The 23,706-nt window shown below is 54.7% G+C and overlaps 12 protein-coding genes across 12 annotated transcripts in view; 5 read left to right on the forward strand and 7 right to left on the reverse strand.

Moving 5' to 3' along the window:
• Positions 1-565, reverse strand: part of SETTUDRAFT_104483 (uncharacterized protein) — a gene marked incomplete at both ends in the record, with an annotated part of 1,661 nt that extends 1,096 nt beyond the window's left edge. Inside the window, 2 exons of the mRNA XM_008024506.1 lie at positions 30-100; positions 374-565. Of these exons, the coding sequence (XP_008022697.1) occupies positions 30-100; positions 374-565 (263 nt within the window). The remainder of the gene's footprint in view (positions 1-29; positions 101-373) is intronic.
• Positions 566-748: 183 nt separating this feature from the next.
• Positions 749-2,189, forward strand: SETTUDRAFT_146913 (uncharacterized protein; the record flags this gene model as incomplete). Its single annotated transcript, XM_008024507.1, has 2 exons — positions 749-1,520; positions 1,568-2,189. 2 exons carry the CDS (start codon positions 749-751, stop codon positions 2,104-2,106), a joined length of 1,311 nt encoding a protein of 436 aa, XP_008022698.1. The 3' UTR covers positions 2,107-2,189.
• On the reverse strand, positions 2,158-3,705 carry SETTUDRAFT_127166 (uncharacterized protein; the record flags this gene model as incomplete). The annotated part of the gene is made up of 3 exons (XM_008024508.1): positions 2,158-3,449; positions 3,559-3,606; positions 3,657-3,705. The coding sequence occupies 3 exons, from the start codon at positions 3,703-3,705 to the stop codon at positions 2,158-2,160; spliced, it is 1,389 nt and encodes a 462-aa protein (XP_008022699.1).
• A 366-nt stretch (positions 3,706-4,071) lies between these two features.
• Positions 4,072-6,153, forward strand: SETTUDRAFT_104503 (uncharacterized protein; the record flags this gene model as incomplete). Its single annotated transcript, XM_008024509.1, has 1 exon — positions 4,072-6,153. The coding sequence occupies one exon, from the start codon at positions 4,072-4,074 to the stop codon at positions 6,151-6,153; it is 2,082 nt and encodes a 693-aa protein (XP_008022700.1).
• Positions 6,154-6,320: 167 nt separating this feature from the next.
• SETTUDRAFT_183112 (uncharacterized protein) lies at positions 6,321-8,750 on the reverse strand (the record flags this gene model as incomplete). Its single annotated transcript, XM_008024510.1, has 1 exon — positions 6,321-8,750. The coding sequence occupies one exon, from the start codon at positions 8,748-8,750 to the stop codon at positions 6,321-6,323; it is 2,430 nt and encodes an 809-aa protein (XP_008022701.1).
• An 893-nt stretch (positions 8,751-9,643) lies between these two features.
• SETTUDRAFT_127176 (uncharacterized protein) lies at positions 9,644-12,109 on the reverse strand. The gene has a single exon (XM_008024511.1). It carries the CDS (start codon positions 12,086-12,088, stop codon positions 9,695-9,697), a length of 2,394 nt encoding a protein of 797 aa, XP_008022702.1. The 5' UTR covers positions 12,089-12,109; the 3' UTR covers positions 9,644-9,694.
• A 126-nt stretch (positions 12,110-12,235) lies between these two features.
• On the forward strand, positions 12,236-13,273 carry SETTUDRAFT_175733 (uncharacterized protein). The gene is made up of 3 exons (XM_008024512.1): positions 12,236-12,301; positions 12,350-12,442; positions 12,539-13,273. The coding sequence occupies exons 1-3, from the start codon at positions 12,275-12,277 to the stop codon at positions 13,160-13,162; spliced, it is 744 nt and encodes a 247-aa protein (XP_008022703.1). The 5' UTR covers positions 12,236-12,274; the 3' UTR covers positions 13,163-13,273.
• A 1,695-nt stretch (positions 13,274-14,968) lies between these two features.
• Positions 14,969-16,785, forward strand: SETTUDRAFT_175734 (uncharacterized protein; the record flags this gene model as incomplete). The annotated part of the gene is made up of 9 exons (XM_008024513.1): positions 14,969-15,073; positions 15,162-15,196; positions 15,279-15,358; positions 15,412-15,434; positions 15,502-15,646; positions 15,705-15,727; positions 15,775-15,812; positions 15,874-16,437; positions 16,494-16,785. The coding sequence occupies 9 exons, from the start codon at positions 14,969-14,971 to the stop codon at positions 16,603-16,605; spliced, it is 1,125 nt and encodes a 374-aa protein (XP_008022704.1). The 3' UTR covers positions 16,606-16,785.
• Positions 16,786-17,561: 776 nt separating this feature from the next.
• Positions 17,562-19,828, reverse strand: SETTUDRAFT_159349 (uncharacterized protein; the record flags this gene model as incomplete). The annotated part of the gene is made up of 3 exons (XM_008024514.1): positions 17,562-17,903; positions 17,954-18,507; positions 18,559-19,828. 3 exons carry the CDS (start codon positions 19,826-19,828, stop codon positions 17,562-17,564), a joined length of 2,166 nt encoding a protein of 721 aa, XP_008022705.1.
• A 20-nt stretch (positions 19,829-19,848) lies between these two features.
• Positions 19,849-20,180, reverse strand: SETTUDRAFT_104480 (uncharacterized protein; the record flags this gene model as incomplete). Its single annotated transcript, XM_008024515.1, has 2 exons — positions 19,849-19,914; positions 19,968-20,180. 2 exons carry the CDS (start codon positions 20,178-20,180, stop codon positions 19,849-19,851), a joined length of 279 nt encoding a protein of 92 aa, XP_008022706.1.
• Positions 20,181-20,551: 371 nt separating this feature from the next.
• Positions 20,552-21,896, reverse strand: SETTUDRAFT_45886 (uncharacterized protein; the record flags this gene model as incomplete). Its single annotated transcript, XM_008024312.1, has 4 exons — positions 21,805-21,896; positions 21,614-21,757; positions 21,311-21,522; positions 20,552-21,262 (listed from the first exon to the last, which is right to left on the reverse strand). The coding sequence occupies exons 1-4, from the start codon at positions 21,848-21,850 to the stop codon at positions 20,552-20,554; spliced, it is 1,113 nt and encodes a 370-aa protein (XP_008022503.1). The 5' UTR covers positions 21,851-21,896.
• A 43-nt stretch (positions 21,897-21,939) lies between these two features.
• SETTUDRAFT_183117 (uncharacterized protein) lies at positions 21,940-23,071 on the forward strand (the record flags this gene model as incomplete). The annotated part of the gene is made up of 1 exon (XM_008024516.1): positions 21,940-23,071. Exon 1 carries the CDS (start codon positions 22,133-22,135, stop codon positions 23,069-23,071), a length of 939 nt encoding a protein of 312 aa, XP_008022707.1. The 5' UTR covers positions 21,940-22,132.
• Between the last annotated feature and the right edge of the window lie 635 nt (positions 23,072-23,706).

Consider the following 23,706-nt stretch of genomic DNA (forward strand, 5'->3'; position numbering starts at 1 on the left):
TTTCTCCCAGAATTCTATAGGCCGCCCACGCCCGGTGGTTGAGTACAACAGACGTCTCGTCTGTCCAGATGACATTCTTCCAGTCTTCTAATGTCCAGTCCTTATGATCAAGCGCCCACTTAAGACGAGCACTCCTCATCTCCTGTGTCAGTCCAGGCTTCCTCGTCGGCTTGGTCTTTCTGTATCCTGCTTCTCTTAATACTCTCCAGACTGTAGTGCGTGATATATTGACTCCTTGAAGACTGAGAGCACCAGCAACGTCAGCGCAGCTCTTCTCTCGTCCGTATCTATCACGTCGTACTTGTTGGATTATCTGCTCCTTTACCTTATCCGTCTGCTTTGAAGGTCGGCCAGAGCGAGGGGCGTCTTGTACGTGCTCTGGGAGGATCTTAAGAGGGAGAACGTTTGGCTCGAAACCAGCCTCAATAGCTCTACTATAGATACGATTGACCGTACGAGGATGAACATCAGTAAGTTCAGAGATCTGTGATGTAGACTTGCCAACAGAAGGTGACTTTAACGCCACAATTAAGGTGCGGGTGTAAGGATCAGTATTAGGAGACATTGTAACGATAGATACAGACAAATCGTACAGCTACTCAGCTCAAAGGTGGGAGTTGCGCCAAGAAGAGTTATGCCGAAGCGCCGAGATTAGCGTGGGACAAAACTTTTGTGAGGCACCTCCGTACCCATTGTTAAATTCCCCCACCCAGTCGTCAACCACCCTCCAGCATCCTCTCCTCCAATCATGCCGTCTGCAATCTCGCCCTCGAGGCCTTTCAACATTGCCATCATCGGCGGCGGAATCTCAGGTCTCTCTCTTGCGCTAACCCTCCTGGACCACAACATCCCCATCACCATCTATGAAGCAGCCTCGGGTTTTAGCGAGATCGGCGCGGGCGTTGCCTTTGGCCCCAATGCAGGGCGCGCAATGGAGTACCTGTCCCCCAAGATTTTGCAAGCTTTCCGGAAATGCAGGACTGGAAATGGCGATGGCGCCAAAGCAAATGTTTGGTTCACAGTCCGCGTAGGAGACGACAGAAAAGCGGACAAAGACGGCTTTGTCAAAAAGGGAGTCAAGGTGGGCGACCCCTGTTTCGTGGTTCCTCTACCCGAAGATGGAGAACGTGGAGGCGTGTACAGAGCCCACTTTCTCGACGAGCTGGTCAAAGACGTGCCGGAAGACGTTGCCAAGTTTAACAAGAGACTGGTTGACATGGAAGAGGCGGCTGACGGTTCTGGAGACATGGTGCTGAAGTTTGCCGACGGTTCCTCAGCACAGCACACGGCCGTCATTGGCTGTGACGGAATCAAGTCGATGACGAGAAAATGGGTACTTGGAAGAGACAATCCTGCCTCAAATGCCGTTTTCTCTGGCAAATACGCATACCGAGGCCTGATTCACATGGACAAAGCAGTAGAGCTTCTGGGCGACGATGTCGCCAGAAATGGCCAAATGTTTCTAGGATACCACGGCCATCTCCTCACATTTCCCATTGCCCATGGCAAAGTCATGAATGGTGCGTTGAACCGCCCTCAACCACCAGCCCTCTGCTAACAGCCGCAGTCGTCGCCTTCAGGTCGCGCGAAACATGGGATAACGACAATTGGGTCGTTACCACTTCCAAAGAAGATATGCAGGCCGACTTTGCTGAATGGGGCCCTCACGTGCAGAAAATCGTGGCTGCCATGGAAAAGCCAGATATCTGGGCCCTCTTCATGCACCCGCCCTGTGACTCCTTTACCAAGGGCCGCGTGGTTCTGCTGGGCGATGCGGCGCACGCATCAACCCCGCATCAAGGCGCCGGCGCCGGCATGGGCATAGAAGACGCCTGTGTCATCTCCAACCTGATCAAGGATGCGAACAACACAGACGAGCTAATGCGCGCGTTTGCCGCCTACGACCAAGTGCGGCGCGGGAGGCCGCAGGAAAACGTGGCTAGGAGTTTTGAGTCTGGCAAGCTGTACGACTTCGAGCTCGAGCTCGAGGGAGACGATATGGATAAGATCGAGCACAACTTTGTCAACAGAATGAAATGGGTCTGGAACTTTGATATGAATGCCCATCTGACAGAGGCGCAGAAGATCATGAGGCAAGGTGCATGATGTCGGTTATGACTTGGATCTGTTGATACTTTGGCTATGGTATTTCGTAGACTAATCGATAACATCGTCTCTCAGCGAGAAGATTTGCTTCAACACCTCGTCCGTCTTCGCGCCAATGCCGTTGTGGTACATCATGTTTGTGATGAACGGCTTGCATCCTTTGATGGTGCTTGCCGTCTCCATGCTCAAATCAAAGTCGACATACATATCATCCATGTATACAGCTGCATAAGTCGGGACCTCGTTCTTCTTCAGCTGCTCCACATCGTAGAGCTGCGGCCAGTCCTTTTCCAGAGCAAGGAGTTGCCCGACCGTCTTGAGCTTGGCGAGCTCGGGGTAGCTGTCAAACATGAAGGGGTAAATCATTTCTCCTGTGAAGTAAACCGGCTCCTCGGAATCTACGCGCGAGAGGGAGAACTCGGGGTGCTTGGGTAGAAGACGCTCGGCAGACCAGTTGGCAGCTTCGCCCTGGCAGTAGATGGGCTCGTGAAGCAGCGCGTAGATGACGTTTGTATCCCAGCTCTGCGCTGCTTCCAGCGCGAGCACCGTGGGACGCGTTAGATGTCCGAATTGAGTGAGATCCGTGTCGGCGCGCAGAACCAGATCATGCACTTCGTCAAAGCCGCCGTGCTTGCCAAAGTAGATACCTAGTTGAAGGAATCGGCGTGCAGAAAGGTAGCTCTCGCCGCCCTGGACGCGCACTGTCGTGTCGCCGAAGCGAGAGAGAAGCTTGATGATGCGTTTGACCCTCTGCACATCTTCCGGATACTTTTTATAGTAGCCTTCGTTTCTGCTCTTGACACGCGCATACAGCCGCTCGTACACTTCGTCTGGGTCGTTTCTCAGCGGTGGGAGGCCTCCAAACAGAAACGCTTCTTTGACGCCTTCAGGGTAGAAAGACAGATATGTCGTGCAGCAGAAACCACCAAAGCTCTGGCCCATGATACTCCATTTCTTCTTTTCCTCGGGATAATCCGCCGTCAATGCCTTTCTTACCGCCTCGCAGTCTTTGACAATGCTGTCTGCTCGGAAACTCTTCATGTATTCCGCCTGCACTTTCTCGTCGCCTCTCAGCTGGAGACTAGACTGACTGATGGCGGTCGAAAGACCGGTTCCGCGCTGGTCGAGCATGAGGACTTGGTATCCTTTGTCCAGGATAGTGTGCGTCCACGAGACATTCTGAGGCGGCCTGCATTCAAAGCCTGGACCGCCTTGCAGGTAGATGAGCCATGGAAGCTGCGTTTTAGATCGCTCGAGATACGACGTTGATGTGTAGTCTGCGGGCTTCTCGGCTTTGAGGGCTGAACGCGCGAAGAGCTGGATAGTTCCGAGAGATGGGTTTGCTTTGGAATCGGGTAAGCGTCATCTTCGATTTAGGGTATTCATTTCAGGATTCAAAAACGAGAATGCACATTGTCTTTGATTCGGTTAGAAAAGCGGAACGCGACGTACAGTAGTCACGAGGTACTTGGAAGAAGTGCTCCGTGATTCGAAGCTTGCCTGTATAAAGTTACTTTTCATAGCTCAGGATGGACGGGATAAGCATATACCAGGTACGAGATGGCTTCTCTGCTCGAGTATCTTTGCTGCTTGAATCATGTTGGTAATGTTCGTGTCGAGCGGGGAGAAGCGGGGGGTGAATGGATGCCGCGTTATCGATAAGAGTGAGCGCTCCGTAACCCCTGCTCCGAAGGGCTAGTGACAGTGAACATGCTGCACCAAACCTTTTTCTATCCGATACACTTATGCATGCCAGGTCCGAGAGCTCGATCCGCTGAGGAGTAGTTTCATTGGTTTTCGCTCGGATAGCGGTGGTTGACACAGCCCAGGGGATCAACACTGTGGTGGGAAATTTTCCAACAACTGAGGGGCAAATCGCGGAGAATCGCCGTCCCACATAACCACAAGTGTGACTGCATTCTACATCACATTTCTATCTAATCGATACACAACCCAGAATGGAACATGGCCAAAGATAAGAAGAAAGCAGCGGGTGGCAAGGCCGCCGCCAAAGCAGCAAAAGCCGCCAAACAAGAAAAAAAGGCGGGCAAAAAGGACAAAAAGCTCGCATCCAAGAACCAGGAAATCGATTCTGATGCTGAAGATGTCGATCTCGATGCGATTCTAGCACAGTATGCAAAAGAGCAAGAACAACACCTTGCCATCACTGAGATAGCTGCTGAACCGCCATCCGCACGAACGTCTAGCACGCTCATTGCCAACCCGGCCAACGAGAACGAAGTTTTCTTGTTCGGAGGAGAGTACTTCAATGGAGCCACGGCGAAATTCTTCAACGACCTCATGATCTACAACATCAAGCAAGATGGCTGGAAGCAAGTCACCAGTCCCAACTCGCCACTTCCTCGATCCGGGCATGCTTGGTGCCGTGCAGCAAATACCAAAGAAATTTATCTGTTTGGCGGAGAGTTCAGCTCTCCCAAGCAGGGAACTTTCTATCACTACAACGACTTTTGGAAGCTGGATCCCTCGACGAGAGAATGGACGCGTATGGAGGGCAAGAGCAAGACGGCTGCGCCGCCAGCACGAAGTGGACACCGTATGGTTGGTTACAAGCAGTACATCATTCTCTTCGGAGGATTCCAAGACACTTCTGCCACAACAAAGTACTTGAACGACCTCTGGATCTACGATTGCGTCAACTTCTCGTGGCACACACCAAAGCTCCAAGCTGCTCGCGCTATGCCCGATGCCCGATCAAGTTTCACCTTCTTACCACATGATCAGGGCGCCGTCATTTACGGTGGTTACTCGCGAGTGAAAGCGCAGGCAGGTGGAAAGCAGCAGCAACAGCAGGGCAAGGGCAAGAAGAGCAGTGGCGGAGGACCAGCTTCGCGTATGGTGCTGAAGCCAAAAGTTCACGATGATACTTGGTATCTGCGCATTACACCTCCACCTGCGGATCAACTCTCTACGACTCTGCCCACTGTTTCCTGGGAAAAGCGCAAGAAGCCGGCGAATGCGCCAAACCCGCCGCGTGCAGGAGCCACAATGGCCCACCACAAGGGTCGTGGCGTCATGTTTGGCGGAGTGCATGATGTGGAGGAGAGCGAGGAGGGCATTGACTCGGAATTCTTCAACCAACTCTTCATCTGGAACATAGAGCGAAACCGCTTCATGCCGCTCACCCTGCGACGCCCAAAGCAAAATGCGAACAAGAGGGCCGCCCAACAAGCCAACACCAGCCGCCGAGACCGCGGCAAAGCCGCCGAAGAAGAACTGCTAGCCAACCTGAAAGCCCTCGAGATGAAAGCAGGAGTCTCGGCCGACCCCGACTCAGACGACGAAGCCGCAAAAGCCAAGGAAGAGGAAGAAGAAGAGACGCGTCCCGAAAAGCCAAAGATCTTTGAGTTCCCACATCCTCGCTTCAACGCCGCCCTCACCGTCCAAGCCGACACCTTATACATCTACGGCGGCACCTTTGAAAAAGGTGACCGAGAATTCACCTTTGACGAGCTGTGGTCCGTCAACCTCAACCATCTCGACGGCGTAACCGAGATTTTCAAGCGCGACCTCGAAGACTGGCAGGGCAGCGAAGACGAAGCCGACTCGGACGAGGAAGGCGACGAGGAAGAAGATTCCGACGAAGAAGGCGGTGGTGACGACGACGAAGACGACGACGACGACAGAAAATCCGTTTCCACGGCTCCTACCAGCGTCGCAGACTCCCCTTCTACTACTACCACTCTACCAACCCAACCCGAAGATCTGGGCCCGCAAGAAGAAATCTCAGCACTCACAGATACACTGCCGCACCCCCGCCCCTTTGAATCTCTCCGCGACTTCTACGCCCGCACCGCCGAGCAGTGGCAGAATCTCGTTCTCGAAGAGCTGGAGAAGAAGGGCGTCAGTGCGGAAAAGAGTCCAAAGGAAGTCAAGAAAATGGCGTTTGAGCGCGCAGAGGAGAAATGGTGGGATTGCAGGGAAGAGATTCGCGCGCTGGAAGACGAGCAGGAGGCGGCGGGTATTGGCGAGGTGGTTAGTCTGGCGGATAAGGAGGCGGCGCCGGGGGTGGGGAGGCGGAGATAGAAATACTGTGGTGTGGTGTGGTGTGATGGGATGGGATTAGGTTAAGTGGTTGTATATTTTTACTCTGTTCCTCCCGTGAGGATATCAACCTGCTAACCTATACTAAAAAAAAAAAAAAAAAAAAAAAACGGGTACTCTGAACAAACCCAGTATACTTTTTCTGGCTTCTACATGATGCCATCAATGACCTCCGAAACCCAATCCAACTGCACAGCGCTCACGCCCCTCGCCCACGCCTTGCCCGTAAACACAAACTCATTGAACACAATCGCCTCGACCTTCTTGCCGAACAGCACGGAGCTCGGGTGGATCGCTACCGTCTGGTTGCCCAGCAACGTCTTGTAGCTGCCATCGGGCATCAGTCGCGCCGTGTTTGCAATGAAGCCGCGCAGGATACACGCGAGGATGGCGTTGCTTTTTGCCTCCGAGGGCGCAGAGTCCGATTGAGTATCTTCGCTGGACAGCAGTTTCTGCTGCTTGCACTGCTCGCGCAGCTGTGTTCTGATCTTCATTACGCTGTCCATGGCTCGGTACGACACGTAGTGTTTTTCGCACCAGGCCTTGCGCTGCGCCTTGTCCTCGGCAGCGTATCGTTGCACCGTCACCAGAAGCGTCAAGTGGTCGCCCTCGCGGCGGTACAGCTCGCGCCGGACCTCCTCGGCCTCTTCCTTGCGCTCCTCAGTCACGAGATTGAGAAAAACGTTTTCGACGCTCAGCGCGGAAATAATGTCGATGGCGTCGTGGACGCAGTCGCGTGAGGGCGCGGCGGCTTCGACGAGCACGCGGCCGAGTGGCGGTGTTAAGGGGAACTTTGCGATTTTGAGGCCCGTGGCGCTGATTTCACCCGTTTCGCTGAGCGCCTGGAGATGCAGGAGCTGGAGGAGCGCTTTCTCGAGTGCTTCGCGCGGGGGGCGGTCGAGGAAGGGGAAGCTGAGGACGTCGTCGACGCCACGCGCTTTCATGGTTAGAATGGCTTGGCTGAGGTCGCAGCGCAGGATCTCGGGGATAGTGCGGTCTTCCATGGTCTTGTACGCATCTTCAGTGTATAAGCGGTAGCACTGGCCGGGTGCTTCACGGCCCGCTCGACCCTTGCGTTGGATAGCTGCAGATTTGGAAATGGGCTTTACGAGCAACGACTCCAGACCGAGTTTGTTGCGGAACTGCTTGATTTTTGACTTGCCGCAGTCGATGACGAAGCGGATTCCAGGGACTGTGACGGACGTTTCTGCAATGTTGGTTGCGAGGATGACACGGCGTGTTCGGTGCGGCGCTGGCTGGAAGATGCGCTGCTGGGCGTGTTGGGGCAGCGCAGCAAAGAGTGGAAGTGCAAGAAGCTTGGGAACCTGCTCGTCCATGCCTTCGGCGTAGTCATTAATAAGTTTTTCCAGCGCCTCAATCGTATCCTGGCCCGTTAAAAACACCAGTATATCCCCCGGCAGCGGCTCCTTGTAGTGTATCTGGAAGACCAGTTTCAGAGCCGATTCGATCCAGTCCTGAGTCGGCTGTGGTAGGTATATTGTTTTGACCGGATACTGGCGCCCCTCTACGTAGCACGTCGAAACCTTGCTCGTCGTGTCTGGTGACTTTGCCTTGTCAACAGTCTTTTCGGAATTTGACGATTGGCCGTCCCCAAAGAACTTGACCAGGCTCTCCACATCTGCTGTAGCACTCATGACTACGACTTTGAGCGGATGCTTCCTCGCCTTGTTGTATTCCTTATCAGCTACCAGGTTCCTTAGAAACCCCAGAATCAGGTCCACGTTCACACTCCTTTCGTGAACCTCGTCCACCACTATCGCACTGTACTGCGACATGTTGGGATCCCTAAGCATCTCCTGAAGCAGCATACCCTCGGTTAGAAACTTGACTTTGGTATGCTTGCCAACAGCATTGTCGAAACGAACACTGTAGCCGACCTTGGCTGCAGGCCCTTTGTCGCCGAGCAAGCTGCCCATCTCATCCGCAACACGACGAGCCAAGGAGATTGCTGCCACTCGTCGCGGCTGTGTGATTGCTATGCATCCGGTACACCAGGACTCGTTGGTCAGAAACTGTGGCAGTTGTGTCGATTTTCCAGAACCCGTTTCTCCCGTCAGGACGAGGACGTTGTTTTTCTGGAGTGCTGCGCGGATGGAGTCTGCTTGTGGCCAAATGGGCAGCGATTTCCGGACTGAGCGCAGCTCGTCGCGCTTTTGGAGGAGGTGAGGCGGTATGTCCTGGGTTTTTTGGGAGTTTCGCAGCCGCTGTGGTTGCTTGTTTCTCGCTCGAGAATGCTGCTCGCGCTTTGGATTGGTTTCGGTGGTTTCGGTGGGCACTTCGGATTTGCTGCGCTTGGGCGGCACATCTGCCTGTCCAGCTGGCGATTCTGTGATAGCCTCTTGTTTCTTCACTACATCTGCCTTGCTCTTCTCTTCTGGAACAGCATTGGGCACATCATCCTCGGAATCATCAAACTTGGTCAGTTGGCCAGCGCCCTTTTTAACGCTCCATCCGTCCTTGGCTGGCTGAGCTCTCTTCCTCTTCTTCCCCTTCTTCAGTTCCACAGCTCCGCCTTCACCGTTCTGAACCATCGGCTCCATGCTCTTATCCTTTGACATGTTTGTGGTAGGAATGATGTTACTTTGCGTCGCCAAAACTTTTCTGATTCTCACAAATCGTTATCGATAAGGGCGCGTCGTCCGAGAGGGGTTAGCGCGTATTCTACAGCAGCCAGGCCCACTTCTGCGCCCCCACATTCCTTGTCCCACAATCCATGTCTGAGACGACGCTTCCCATTACAGCAGATCTTTTCTTCCCTCTCGGAGCATCTCATCCCGATGCTGTGCTTTGTTTGGCTGACCCCGCTGACGTGCAGAGTCAGCCAGACGATCCGTCGGGGATTTGACCTGCAGAGTGCTATACCAGTAACCCCGGACGATAGATGCTTGCATAAACGTTATCAAGAGTCACGGCTGGAGTTAATATCGAAGAATCATGGGCAGCATGATATCAACATGGGCCAGGGATTTTCTTATGCTCTCAGCCAGTATCATGAATCGCTGGGAGCGTGATGCTAGCCCATCGTGTAGCAACATGGTCTTGTCTTGACTGAGCCAATTACATTCATACAGCCCAATACGAGTTGGCAACGGTGACTTTGCTTTTGGCTTTGATGTAATAGAGCAGCAAACCTTTGTTCTGCACAATACCCTCTCTTCGTGGAGATGGCACAATTCGTCGTTACCAACAACGCCAGGCCAGACAGAACCATCAGACTGTACCCGTGTGGACTAGTAGACACACAGCCGCTTGTTCAACTATACGCATTCCCACCCTTAAGAAAAAGACATCAGTCAATGGGTGCTTGCACACCCTCCTGGGATCAATTGGGAAGAGCTGGGCTAGAGTGCAGTGGTATGTGACGGGGGATGGATGTAAATATACGGTATCGCTCTGACAAATTTCATAACTCATATTTCTACGTGAACTCAACATTAACCCGCATTCCATCATATGTACATCGACAATTCTCCGCTTCTAAGAAAAGCCTATGTGTACAGTCTCATCTGCCAGCGTCTTTGATACCCCATTTACCCACTTCCTGCATGGCCTGCTCGCCGCCCTGGGCTAGCTTGTCGTCTTTGAGCACGCCGGCTAGACACTGCCAGCCGTCTCTTCCGCCGCCCCACTTGAGCACCTCGTTCTTGTACAGCTCGCCGTTCTCTCGGTCCAGACTGCCTTGCTGGCCGTTGTGCTGGAAAACATCCTTCCAGATCTTGGCGGCCAGCGCGCGGTCAAACAGGTAAGAATAGTACGTGGCACCGTAGCCATACAAGTGGCCAAAGAAGCCTTGCCATGCTGTGCCGGCAGGCTCAGGAACTGATGAGTACCTGTTGTACACATCGTGGTAGACCTTTGTGGAATTGAAGTCTGGGTCTGCCGCGATGCGAGAGTGGTAGACCTGGTCCAGCATGCAGAGTAGAATTTGCGATTCGAGTTCGGCGTATTGGTTGCGGTTGTCAATTGCGAGGCGTGATTCGAGAGCCGCCATCGGGACTGGGGCGTCTGTTTCCCAGTGGCGGGCGTACAGAGAGAGGACATGTGGACAAAAGGCAAAGTGTTCCATGAGGACAGAGGGCAGCTCGGCAATGTCGGTGGCGCAGCGAGTACCAGAGACGTTTTGCAGAGCTGTGCGACCGAGAATGGAATGAAGGGCGTGGCCCATTTCGTGGAAGAGAGTGCGTACATCATGAATGTTCAAAAGGGTGGGCTTTGGGTAAGATGCTTTGCTAAAGTCGCAGATCAAAGCGATTGTAGGCAGCTGAAAGTAACTCTGGCGTTCGGCATTGTAAGTTACCGGCATGCCGTCCGTTGCTGCTTCGATAGGCGATGAGAAACGGTGTTGCATGTGCGCCATTTCTTCCAATTCTGAAGGCAGAATCTCGCGACTACACCGCAGGGTGAAATGGGCCGGATTGGGCGTCTTGCCCATTCGAGAGTACAGATCACAGTAAAGCACCGCAATATGTCCTTCTGTATCCGATATAACGTCGAGACGGCGCACGCCCTCATCCCATACCTCGCCAGGTTGTGTCTCTTTGGGTACAAAACGCACGCCGTAGAGGCGGTCAAAAAGACGAGATATGCCCTGGAGGACGGTGCCCACGGAAAAGTACGCAGACAGGGAGTCTGGAGTGCGCTGCTTGTAGTGACCCTCCATTGTGGCAAGCATCTTTTGCGTGTAGTAGAATTTGTCCCAGGCATTGATGCGATCTGGAAAGTTTGATCGGTGGGCATCTCCCCTCTTGAGCTCTGTGAGTTCCTCTAGATCAGCGAGCACGGCAGGACGGCTATCCTCGTATAGAGCATTCAAAAACGTATTGACGGCCTCTGGTGTGCGTGCCATTTTATTCTCAAGTGTCATGTGCGCAAATGTCTCGTAGCCTGATGTCTGGGCCAGTTCGGCACGTAGCCTGAGCATCTTCTCCAATCGCGCGATGCTCGGCTTACTTGCTGTGCGCACTGCCTGGTATGTCTGTCTGCGTACTTCCGCGTCGTCGACATAGCGAAGTACAGATTGCGCCTCCTGGTGCATGGTCGAAATCTTGGTTTCTCCCCACTTGGTTAGAGCCTGTGCTAGATTCGGGTCCAGCCCTCTCAGCTTGGTGGCCTTGAACCTCAGCGTCAGTGTCTCGGGCGCCATGCCTTCGACAAACTGGTTGCCGACTTCGGCAATCTCTCCACTCAGGTCTACTAGTCTTTCCCGCGTCTTGTCGTCCAGCCCAATGCCGAATCTTGCAAAGTCTTCCATGAGTATCCGCGCAACGATGCGCTCTTCCTCGGTCCAAGCCTCGTACACTTCCGGCATTTCGGAGCCCTTTTTCAGCTGGTCGTACAGCACGGGTGTGGTGTTGAGCTGGTTCATATACTGGAAGACGGTCGAGTATGCCTTGACTGCCATGACCTGGAACTTGCGATCCGGGTGCGTGCCCCGTACAAAGTCGGCAAGGTCGATGACACGACAGAGCAGGTCGCTGAGCTTGTCGAGATCCTTGACCATGTTCTTGTAGTCGTCGACCGACTGCGCGGCTGCCACCTTTTGCACGACGGCATTGCAGCGCTGTATGGTGACGGTAACAAAGTCGACGAAGCCTTCCGGGTGCGTGAGGTACTTGTTGCCTATGATGCCAGCGGGCTGGTCCTTTTGCGACGTGCGTTTGAAGGCATCCCAGAAGGAGGCGTTATCGAAGACCTTGCGCAGGGCGTCGTCATCCGTCTTGCCGCCGGCAGACAGGCCATAGAGGGCGGCGGGCGGCGGCGGCGGCGGAAGGTCGCGTGGCTTTGCAGCGGCAGCAAAGGTCGAGTTGAAGCGTCGCTGGCGCTGCGACTGGTGCAGACAGCGCTGGCAGATCCATGGCGAGGAGGGCTGCTTTGTGCGCGCGAGCCGCTTGAGCATGGTGTTGGGCTGCACGGGGGAGAAAGTTGGCGGGCTGGAGGGCAGAGACAAAACGATGTCATAGGTAAGCCGAGGACAGGCGGGCCTCTTGCGGCGCTCGCACGGCCGTTTCCGCAACCTCAGAGCTCAACATCAGAAGTTGGATCCGGCCAGTCGACCATCCATTGTGCCTGCCCCCCGCCCGACATGGCTTTCAGACCGCTGCTACGGCAGGTGAGTAGACGACACGACCGTCTGGAGCTGCTTTCTGACGCCCTGCAGCGCGCCGTCGTGCCCGCCATGGCCGCCCTCTCGGCCACGGCAATCTTCGCACCCAGGCCTGTATACGCAGAAGAGCGCCAGGAAGACTACTCGGTGCGTAATTCCGCTGCCCGCCATCTCCGGCAGATATTTTGTCGCTACAAGATCCCCAGGCACGTGCAATATCGCCCCTACTGACGCGGCCGCCAGAACCGCAAGCCAATCTACGACGACCTGCCCATGGACACGACCGAGCCCACGGCGCCCTCGCTCGCAGAGCCATCCCGCCCCGCCCCCTCTGAAGAGCCCGTCTACCGCCCGACCCCCACGGACCGTCTGGCCGTCCAGATTGGGCGTGCGCGCATGGCTCTGTACGAGCAGGCCGTCCGCGGCGAGAAGGCTGTTGACAACGCCCTCACCGAGACGCTCCGCCTCGAGCACTCGTTCACAAGCACCATCCGCTCATTAGCCCCGCCTAAGGAGTCTGGCGAGAAGGTCCTGCCCGGAGCCCTCTACGTGCTCGTCTCCGCCATGGCCGGCTCCATTGTCACGCGCAACCGCAACCTCCTCCTCCGCGCCTCGGTCCCCGTCGCCGTTGGCATCACTGCTGCCAAGGTCGTGCTGCCCATTACGTCTCAGAACGTCGGAGACCTCATCTGGACGTACGAGGAGCGGTACCCCGTCGTTGCCGACACACACGTGCGCATGAAGAAGCGAATCCAGCAGTTCATCGAGACTGGCAAGGCCCATGCCCAGGGCACGGTTGGTGCCGTCGAGGGCAAGCTCGCCGACACGAGGGAGAGCCTCGAGGACTGGGTCAAGAAGGGCCGGTAAATCAGTGTTTGCGGAAACAGCTTGTTTGGACACGAGCTCTTGTACATTAGCGGAATGGTTCTAGGTGTACGCGCATCTTCCAGCAGTGTCAATTGCATTTTTGTGAATGTCTCAACACGCATGGTCCCATTGCTCGCAAGCGAGGCACGTGCTGGGCCAAAAGTGAGGAATGCCCAGGGAAATCGAGAGGCTAGACACTTTACGGACTTGGCCGGCGACTAGCGCTTATGCTTATGGCTTGGAAGGCAGTGGCCCGGTCAGCATGTGCATGTCGAAATTGCTGTAGGAGAGGATGACATTGGTGATGTCATTCCCACATGTTTACTGATCACAGGCTGAACGTCATGTACGTAGAGCGCCCTTTCGGATGAGAAGACTGGGTACTTAGGGCCAAGGGCATGCATGTGCATATCGATGCCACGCTATAAAGTTAGTGCCTTGCGGTGATTATATTGATGCAGGTCTCGAGCATAATTCTCCGCTCTTTGCAGACGCCATGGTACGAGTCGACCTCGGCGACATTGCTCAACGGCCTGACAATAGCCAGCTTTTTTGTCTCCATGTCAAACGTAGACGGAAGATGATTCACTCGAGTACCGTAGAAGGGCCTTGTCGCAACATGCGGTTTCCAGGTAAGTGCCGTAATCTTGCATCATTGCACGCACGAGGGCGGCTGCAAGTGAGATTCCGCTATCTCCGAGACGACCTTCTAACCAAGGCATTCTAGTACTAGGCGTAGTGCTAGTAGTGACAAAGGGCCGAAAAGGCCTTTGCGAAGGCGGCAAGTGCACGCAATCAGGCATAGTCGTGTGCGGGTCGCGATAGGGCAAAAAAGAAAAAAGAAAAAAGAAAGAAAGAGGAAAAGAAAAACGACATGTTTGCCCAGATTGTGGCGGCACATGGCAGAATGGGGTAAGGCGTCGCTAGGGTTTCCTTGGGAAGCGAATCGAGTCGGCCAGCGCCAAGTGGATGGCAAGTCGATGCAGGGCCGTCCCCAAGGTTTCCGTGGCTTGCCTCGGGCTGCGCAAAAGCAACCAAGGCAAAGGCTCCCGCACCAGCAGCGCCTTACGTCGGACCCGAAGCTCCGGTTGATGCGCGCGGCGGCATTGTCCACAGTGCCAGTGCCACGGCCACGATGCTCGTCGGTGCATCGACGACGAGGCTGCGGGACCTGGCCCTAGGGCCCAAGGGCGCAGGGCGTGGGAGCGCATGATAGGCGTTCGTGACGAGGGAGGCCACGGCTAGCCGGGCGCTTTTTTTTTCAGGTCGACGGGCAGCCTGTTTTGACACACTAGAGGCCGGGGAGGGGCGGGCAATGCTTGAGCTGGTGCTGGCATCCAATGTGCCGGATGCGACGACGCGTATCCGTGGCCAGGCCAGCGGTAGGCGGTACTGTACATAGACAGGTGGCAGCACTGGGGCGCACGACGGCAGCGGCCATTCGACGGGGAAGACGGCGTGGTGGTGGGCCGGGCACACGCACACGCAGGCACAGGCACATGCACCGGCATAGGCATAGGTGGGCGAGGCGCGGGTGGCGGTGGGAGGAGGGCGAGAGAGCGAGAGAGAGAGAGAGAGAGAGGCTGGAAGGGGAAAGCGAAGGGAAGGGGGGTGCGGGGTTTGGCTGGGCCCCGGCTTAGCGCAGGATAGTCCCGCGCTCATGTGGCTGTTCCAGTTCAGCGTGTCCCCCCCCCCCAAGACCCTGGGCTTGGGAACGACATGCCGCTCCGCTGGGTTTCGCCTCCTCCTCGACACGACTCGTCCAGAGTCAAATAGCGCACCGTAGCGCATCGCAACCAGGCCCTCATGGCTGCCTCTGCGCCCCATGGCCCGTCCAAGGACAGGCCGCTGCGCCCGCTGTCCAGCGCCACGGACCTCACCGACTTCACCCACTCGACCCTCGAGCCCGATGTATGTCGTCCGCCATGCCTGCCCCAGCCCGCCCCGTCCTCGCCCGCACAAACACGACCAAACACGCTGCTAACATGCGCAATTGCAGTCAGACCCCCAGTCAGACGAGTGCCCAGACAATTCGTACGTGCTCTCTCCTGCCCGGCCTCGCCTCTCACCCCCCAGGCTTGGCCGTGCCAGCACCCTTCCTGCTCACGCGCCACAGCGAGATACAGAGCCTCACGCCAAGCATCTTCGACTACGTCAAGAAGTATGGCAGGACCTACCACGGCTACCAGGCTGGCGGTAAGCTCTGCTGCCCGACCCCCCTCCGCACGCCGCCTGCTAATGCGCCCTAGCCTACCCATTCCCCAACGATGCGGTGCGTGGTGTGCTGCAATAAAGCGTCCATATCAATCGGTCCGTCGCTGACTAGCTCACACACGCAGCCTGAGATAGAGCGTCTCGACATGCAGCATGTTATCCTCACGGCTCTATTCCACCAGCGGAATTACCTCGCGCCCCTCAAGCAGAAGCGCCCAAAGCGAATGCTCGACATTGGCTGCGGCACCGGCAAGTGGTGCTTCGAGATGGGTATGCCCAGACGCTTCCCCCTTCGCGGCAGTACGGAAACAGCGCTAACATTGCATAGCGAATGAGTTCCCAAAGTGTCGGGTTCGTCGGCCATATCCTCGACTAGTACTAGTCTGACAAAAGCATAGGTTGAGGGTATCGACCTGTCTCCAATCCAGCCAAAGATGTGAGCCCAAGCTGCCCTCCCCCAACCCCCATGGCCGAATCCCTGCTTACACGCTCCCCAGCTCGTGCGAAAATGTCGACTTCTTCATGGATGACATCAACCGCCCGGAATGGTGGCACTGTACCCAGCCCTACGACTACATCCACACGCGCATGTCCCTGGGCATCTTCCGCGACTTTCGCGAAATCATCCAAAAGGGCTTCAACAACCTCAACCCCGGCGGATGGATGGAGTCGCAGGAGATTTACTCAAAGGTCTACTGCAACGACGGCACAATGCCCCCCGACTACGCCCTCCTCGAATGGACGCAGACCGAGGACGAGGCTGCCATGCGCCTGGGCCGGCCCCTGCGCATTGCCAACAAGCTCAAACGCTGGTATGAGCAGGCGGGCTTTGTCGACGTCCACGAGGAGATTTTTGCCATTCCCGTGAATTCGTGGCCAAAGGACGAGCGCATGAAGGTGCTGGGCAAGTGGTTCTACTGGAACATGTGCGCTGGCGTGCATGCGTGGAGCATTGAGTACTTTGTCACGGCTCTCGGGTGGTCTCCCGCCGAAGTCGAAGTGTACCTTGCCCACGTGCGCACTGCTCTTGCGGACAAGTCAGTACATGCATACTATAAGGTGTACGTTGCCTCAATGCACAAGACCATTGCGTAACCGCCGAGCTGATCCTTGCCAGATATGTAGTTTGGGGTCGCAAACCCCGCGCCGACGAACCCCCAAGTAAGACGCCCAAACCACCAGACTGGCCCCAGCCACCCGCCGACAATGACTTTTCCTACGCCTCTTGATGCTATTCGAAACAGTTGGGCGTTTGAGCTACTTTGCACAAGTAGCCTGCCACTATCCCGTTTGTCGTCACCTTGGCCAGCAATCGTGTCGTCAATTTCTTTTTTTTTTCCTGCTTACTTCTTTCTTTCCTTGGAATTACGGAGGTAATCTGTGTGTTTATTCTCTCTTCTTTTATGTTCTGACGTAATCCTACGGTGGCTTTTTGTCGATTCAGAAGAAGAAAAAGAAAAGGCTCATCTCTACTTTGCTATGTATTACTCCATGCAGGAGAAGTTGGAGAAAGTGGAGGAAAGAGGGGAGGGGGGGGAGGGGGGAAGAAATTCAGAAATTGTGCCAACGATGTATGGTTTATGACCGATTACTTTATGCCCATTTTGGGGCCATGTTGTTCCCTTTCCTTTTTTTTGTAATCCCCCCCAACAATTTTTTTTTAATTTTTTTACATACGATGATGCTCTTTGATAACGATTTGCACAACATGCTTTTGGACGTGTAATTTTTTTTGTTCTTTCTCTCTTACTTGCTTGCTTGCTTGCTTGCTCACTATCCTCATGTCACTCTTTCTCGAGGTAAGTAGTGACTCCCCGCTCAGAAAGCCCTGGGAAGAATGGCAGCAGTAATGACCGACGAAGCGGATGCAGGCGACTCGAGGCGGCGAATGAGCCATACAGACAAGACAACCTTGCTATGAATCGGGACATGGATGCAATCTGGAAACTGACTCAATATCCAACTTTCTGCTGCTCAAAACAACTACAACCTCGCCAGTAGCGAGGGAATACACAGCATAGTCGTGAAGCATGTCGTGCGTAGTACGTATCACAACGCGTGGGATATATAGAGACAGTGAGACAACAGCACGTGCGAGATGAGAGCAAGACAATGATAATAATAATAATAAGAAGAAGAAGAAGAAGAAGAAGAGGAGGAGGAGCGAGACAGATAATACTGGTAATTATGCAAATTTTCTACTTTTACTGTTAACTACGCCTCTTCTAGACGGCATTGCAGCATAACCGTTTGGCACGAGCAATGAACTCGACACATGCAACGAGGTGGGCACGTGTGGCGAGGCGTGGTCGCGCTTCCTCAGTTTCTCCCATAGGTCGCCTATGCTTGCTCTTTTTGCGGGGAGCATGCTGTACTGTAGGCTGTACAGGTTGCGGCGGTGGATAGGCGGCACAAACTGGCCTGAAGCCAGACATAGCAAAACGCTCGGCGAGAAGTAGTGTTTTCGGATGCGGTCGCCGAGATCAAAGTAGGGCTGGAACATTGCGCGGAGCGATAGTGGAACAGACTGTAACTGGTAAATACAAAAACAACGTTGATATCAATAGATTGGCTTACTTTTAACAGTACATAGGCTGTAGGCGCTGAGCTAGCCACGTCTGGTCTTTCAGATACACTGCCCATGTCCTGTACCTCGAAGCAGATGCCTCCAGGTAGTCGGCCCGGGTCCTTGAGTCGCAACATGACTGCAAACAACGGAAAATGATTTAGACATGCAAGTCCCATTTCCAGACCCGCTTTCAGACCAATGACAGCAATACGCGCGCTTGCAAATGTCAGGTAAAAGACAAAGACTGTTGTCAGGAGGAAAAACTGTAGCGTGAAGAGAATGGTGCCGAGCAGCAGCTGGTCCAAGTCGTAGTCGCACGAGTCGATTCGGTTGCGGAGAATGTTGCGCTTCTTGCCGCGGAAAAGGTGGAACAGGGAAATGATAATCATGAGCTGCCAGTGGAAGATGCGGGCAGATGCAACATAGAACGAGTAAATGTGCACCGTAAGCAATGAGACGAGATCTGAGAATATTGAGATGGGCATGGTGGCGCCAGCAAAAGACGAAAATCCAATGATCTGGATCAGGGCGGGTAGATGTGGTCGCAGAAGCGATATACAGCCTGGACGATATCAGTCAGCAATACTCGATATGACCAGCACGCTGCACTTACTAGCCCAGTAGTCAATGACCCAGAGAAACAGGTCACCCAGAAAGGCGGCCAGCTCAGTGTTGAGCTTCAAGCCTCCGGGCCACCCCATGAGCCATGATATCATGCGCCGCAGTCCCTCGACCGACCACGCGCTGAATATGGTGTCGACTTGGGCCGCTACAAAAGACGCGTTCTCAATGATGAATGTTCCAACTGCGATACCCATGATGACATCATTTGCAACCAGCCACAAACTATTGTAGAACCGGATGTACTCGGGGTGGGTGTTGGTGATGCTCTCCCAGTTGGCTTTTCTTCGTCGCAAGGTAAGGTATTGGATTGGCCAGTAACACCACTGTTGCAGCCGAATATCAATCTGTTGTGCTGTTGCAGAAATGTCCTTCAAGGCCGGGTAGTCAGGACCCCTGGGCTGCCAGTGCAGGACCAGAATGACACCCTCTCCCAGAATGCGATGTGTGATGAGCCCAAAGATGAAGACCTGCGCGGCTATAGGCCATATCCAGACCCTGAACAGGTAGTGGAGCACCATCCAAGCATAGTCCCAGAGATTGTTGGCAGACTCTGCGACACGTTCACTGACACTTAGCGCCCGCTTCATACGCCTGCCAATCATGCCAATGTTCTTTTGCAGCAAAGCATTGAGCTCGTACGAGCAGTTGACCTGCTCAATGATGTCTGGCAACGCCAGTTCCTTTTGCGTAGGCGGGTGTGCTATGACGGTGTGAAGCTTCAGTCTCTCCACGAGCTGTGCTTTTCTCTTCCGCTCCTTGACCTCTGCCTGCTCCAGCTCGGCAAACACACCATCCCATTCGGCTGCCCTTGTCTTGTCCCCCAGTGCGAGCGTAATGGGCTTCAGCGAGAGATACTGCATGCGTTTCGGGTGCGGTCGGTCGTATACAATGACTTGAATAGACGTGAGGGTGTCGGCGGCGTAGTGTAGGCGGGGGAAACGGGACGAAGGATCGGTATACACTGTCAGAGGCTCGGCGCCAGGTTGGTCTGGTAGACTCTTGGGGTTTACACAGCCTAGAGCCCGAAGGGCAAAGTGACCGCATCGCTGGAACAGCTCCTGGATGTCGTGGGGGCTGTGTCGCAGTAAGGTTCCTACAAGCAGCGCATTCTCCACCTGGCGCAGCTCTACCTCCTGGAGGACGGCTACGACGAAGACGTCGGACTTTGAGTTCTCGAATCCCACCAAGACGCCTGGCGCAGAATCCGTCGGAGCATCGGACGGCCAGAATACGCGCATCAACCCATTGTGCGTGACCATGTCCTCATCCTGTTACCCCGCTAGAAGGAGCCACGACGCTTGAGCTGCTCGCGCGCAGAAATGCCTGTGCCTGCAAGTCTGGGGTGCTGTACATGTTCAGTAAGCTGGTCCATGGAACCGTGGTGCGTGTCCTACTGACCAGGTCCGTCTCTTGTGCCGCGATGCGCACTACTGGCAGGATGAAGAGGAAAAACAGCAGCGACAACAAGGCGAAGCCCTTTGCGGTCCGTGTCACGACGCCGTGGTCCCAGGCAAATATGGCGAGCTCGTAGACACGCGTCACAAGGTCCCAGCGGGCAGTCGAGTATCCGGCGACGAAGATGCCAATGGTAAGAATAGAGAAGGCGTGCATTTACCCCGTCATGCCACGCGATGCTGGGGCACGAGCTGGGCGGGCGCTGGGCGTGCTGGGCTAGCAATTGCACGGCGAGCGATTGTCGTCTTGTACTGGGTGACTTGACAGCAGGACGGGGTGGCGCGGTTGCAGGGACATTTGGGCAAAATGCATTCTGGCGCAAATGCATCGCTCCCTCCGACCATGGCGGACGTGGAAGGCCCGAGGCTGCGGCGCCCTGCTCTCGTGCCCAAAGCGGACTAGCGCCCTGCTCTCTGCCTTCGCCTTCGCCTTCGCCTTCCAACCATCGACGCCAGACGCTGCCACAAGCACCAGCACGCTTGAATCGCTCATCCATATCCACGGTAATTGGTACTGCTGGCTCTGAATCACGGTAGGCACCGCCCCCTGCCATCAAGTCTCGCAAAACATGCTTCCGTACTGCCCATCATGGCCGCCTCGCGCGGGTTGCCCACTGGCATGCAAGATGCCTCGATCCAGCCAGGCCGAGACAGCAACCAAACATCCGCTCCAACCGGCAGAGATGGCGATACAGATGATGCCGTGCGCGCGAGGCTCTCACTCTTGACTGCCGCCCAGTCCATAGCGCTGCTGGGGGGGAAGACGCTTTGTTCGCGTTGATTGGCCAGCGCGTCGCGTCCGTTCGCCTGAAGTTTCCGTTCACTCGAAGCCTTGACCCCAGCCGCGAAGACACCGCTTTCTTCTTTCGTCCATATCCTCCAACGTTGACCAAACGCGGAGGTAGTTTGCGCTGGGTTCGATGGCTGGCCAAATGCTGGCTTTCCAAAACCCGGAGTCGACGTCTGCCCAAACGCCGATGTTTGGGCAGACGCCGCTTGAAATGGATTTGCTGACGCGGCTTTCATAAAGGGGTTTGCGGTGGAAGCAGAGGCTGAGACTGAGGATGCAGTTGTAGTGTTGGTTGATTCGCTTGCATTTACGTTGCCTTTGGCAATATCAATCCGATTAGGGTGGATGTTGGCACCTTCTTCTACATAACGGATGGCGCCAGCAACGTCATCAAGAATTGCCTTCACCTGCTGCTGCATTTTCTCGTTGAGCGCAGCTTCCTCTTGTTGCTAGGATGCGTTAGTCTAACGCAGACAATCTTGAGGGGCTAGACTCACCGCTTGGGGCTCATTACCCGCCGCTCGCAAAGTATAGTACCGCAGGCGGAGCTCGTCGGGACTGATCTCAACTGGGCCCTCGATGAGTTGGCGAGGAGCTTCTCGCCCCGGTCCATAGCACGACAGCGGATAGATTGGACGTTGCGTGGTAAGATCATTTTTCATGTCATCCCTGTCCAAATGAAAGCTTGGTGGTTTGGAGTCACGGCTGCCTGTACTAGGTGAGTGGTGGTTCGAGAAAGACTTGGTCTCACTGAGGGCCATATGTTGGGCTGGCCCAGGCGATGATGGGACTTGGCATACCTCCGAACGCGTTGGATCCGCTGTTCTGCCCAGGACGATAGCGATCGCCATTGAAGGCGCCAAAGCGGTTGTTGTTAGAACCGCCAAAGCCGCCTCCACGGTTTGCATCTCGCGAACTTCCAGGGTGTTCATTTTTGCAGGAATCTGGTTCATGTGAGTCTGGCGCATCATGGTGATGGCTGGTCGCTTACCTCCAAACTTGCATGCGCCTCGCTGATAGTAGCTGCAGACACCCATGTTGACGCAACAATCAACGTGGGCTTGCGAGATGGACGGGTACGGCTCCAAATGAGCTGTGGGAATCAGTAGAGTCTAGGAAGCAGATGGGCATCGACTCCAGGCCAAACCGCCTCGCCCTTTGCTCAAGCAGCGACTGCAGGCCAAGCCGGCTCCGCATTTGGCGCAGCCTCCGCACTCGGACAAAAGCCATCACCCTTCGGTCAGCCCTCCGCGTTGGGGAGCAGTGGTAGCGCCTTTGGAAAACCTGCCTTTGGCACCTCCGGATTCAGCCAACCATCTATGCCTGGTGCGGGGAGTGCATTCGGACAGACTAGTACCATGGGCACAGGCTCGGCTTTCGGGAAGCCATCAGCACCAGGCGCAGCATCCGGATTTGGACAGACGAATGCCTTGGGACAGAAGCCAAATCCCTTTAGTAAGCCTGGATTTGGGCAGAGTGGTTTTGGCCAGGCTGCACAGCCAGGCGGCAACGCGTCTCCATTTGGCCAAGCAGCGCAATCTGGTGCATCCCCGTTTACTCAGGCAGCAAAGTCTGGAGCGTCTCCCTTTGGACAAGCAGCACAATCAGGTCCGTCACCTTTCGGGCAGGCAGCACAGTCGGGTCAGTCGCCTTTCGGACAGCAAGCAAGTCAGCCGTCGCCATTCGGCCAACAGGCTCAGCAACCGTCTCAGGCCTCGCCGTTCGGTCAACAAGCCCAACAATCACAAAGCCAAAGTCCTTTTGGACAAACCCAGCAAACACCTGCCCAGGCCAGTCCTTTTGCCAATGCTGCAGCATCCCAGACACCAGCTTTTGGGCAACCAAGTAAACCATCGCCTTTTGGCACTCAGCCCACGCAACCTGCCGCAGCACAATCGCAAGCCGCTAACCCTTTCTCCAAGCCACAGACATCTGCTGCTCCAGCAAGCACTCCCTCGCCCTTTGCCACCCAAGCCACCAATACGACCGCACCCACGCAGCCAACATCACAGCAAGCCCCCGCTGCACAGTCCGCCCCAGCAGCGCGTCCACACGTAGCAGGCGTCACTCCCGACGGCAAACCCATCGATGCAAAGGACCGCTACAAGGAAGGCAAGCCCGAAGAGTACGAGGGCGAGCAAGGCAAGATTCTCGAGGAAATCTACAGGCGCGTGGCGCAATTGGGTCGCTTCAATGATGACGAGGATATCCCCATAACCCCACCCAAGTGTGAATGGATTGCCCCCTTGACGCTGTAAGTGTGCATTTGTGCATGGAGAAAAGGGGCACATGAATCAGTTCCCTCTCTCACACACACACACACACACACTCTCTCTCTCTCTCTCTCTCTCTTTACAGTCAGAATATAGAAACTACCGCTGTGTTTTGTCTTCTCCCTTGTTTTTCCTTGATTGCGCTGTTGAAGAAAGGGTTTCCTGGTTAGTCACTGTTCCTTATGTCCATCAAAATATATATGCATGACACGTTTGTTTTGTTGATTTCACAAAGAGAAAATAAAAATACATACATACCTACATACATATACTGCTGTACTTGTATCGTGGTACTCTAATAATATGTTTGTGATAGACACGCTACGTTGGGCACGTCAAAAACCAGTTATAGAATCAATCAACAAATGAACAATAATATGCTATGTAAGATGCGAAGAAAATATGGATTGTCTGCAGATATCACCGTTGAATCACGTCATTGTATCTGGGAGATCAGAAACGTCAACTACAAGGTAGATGCATACTCATTTTTTTGCTTCTCTTCTTCTTCTTTTTTGGAATTCACATTATCTCGTTCAACTCTCTAAATGCGGAGGAAAAAAGAAAACAGCCCCTTACTTTCTCCCTCATACGTTAATCCGATACACATAACTCTCTAC

Source organism: Exserohilum turcica (assembly GCF_000359705.1).
Source record: "Exserohilum turcica Et28A unplaced genomic scaffold SETTUscaffold_12, whole genome shotgun sequence".
Classification (NCBI taxonomy): Eukaryota; Fungi; Ascomycota; class Dothideomycetes; order Pleosporales; family Pleosporaceae; genus Exserohilum; species Exserohilum turcicum.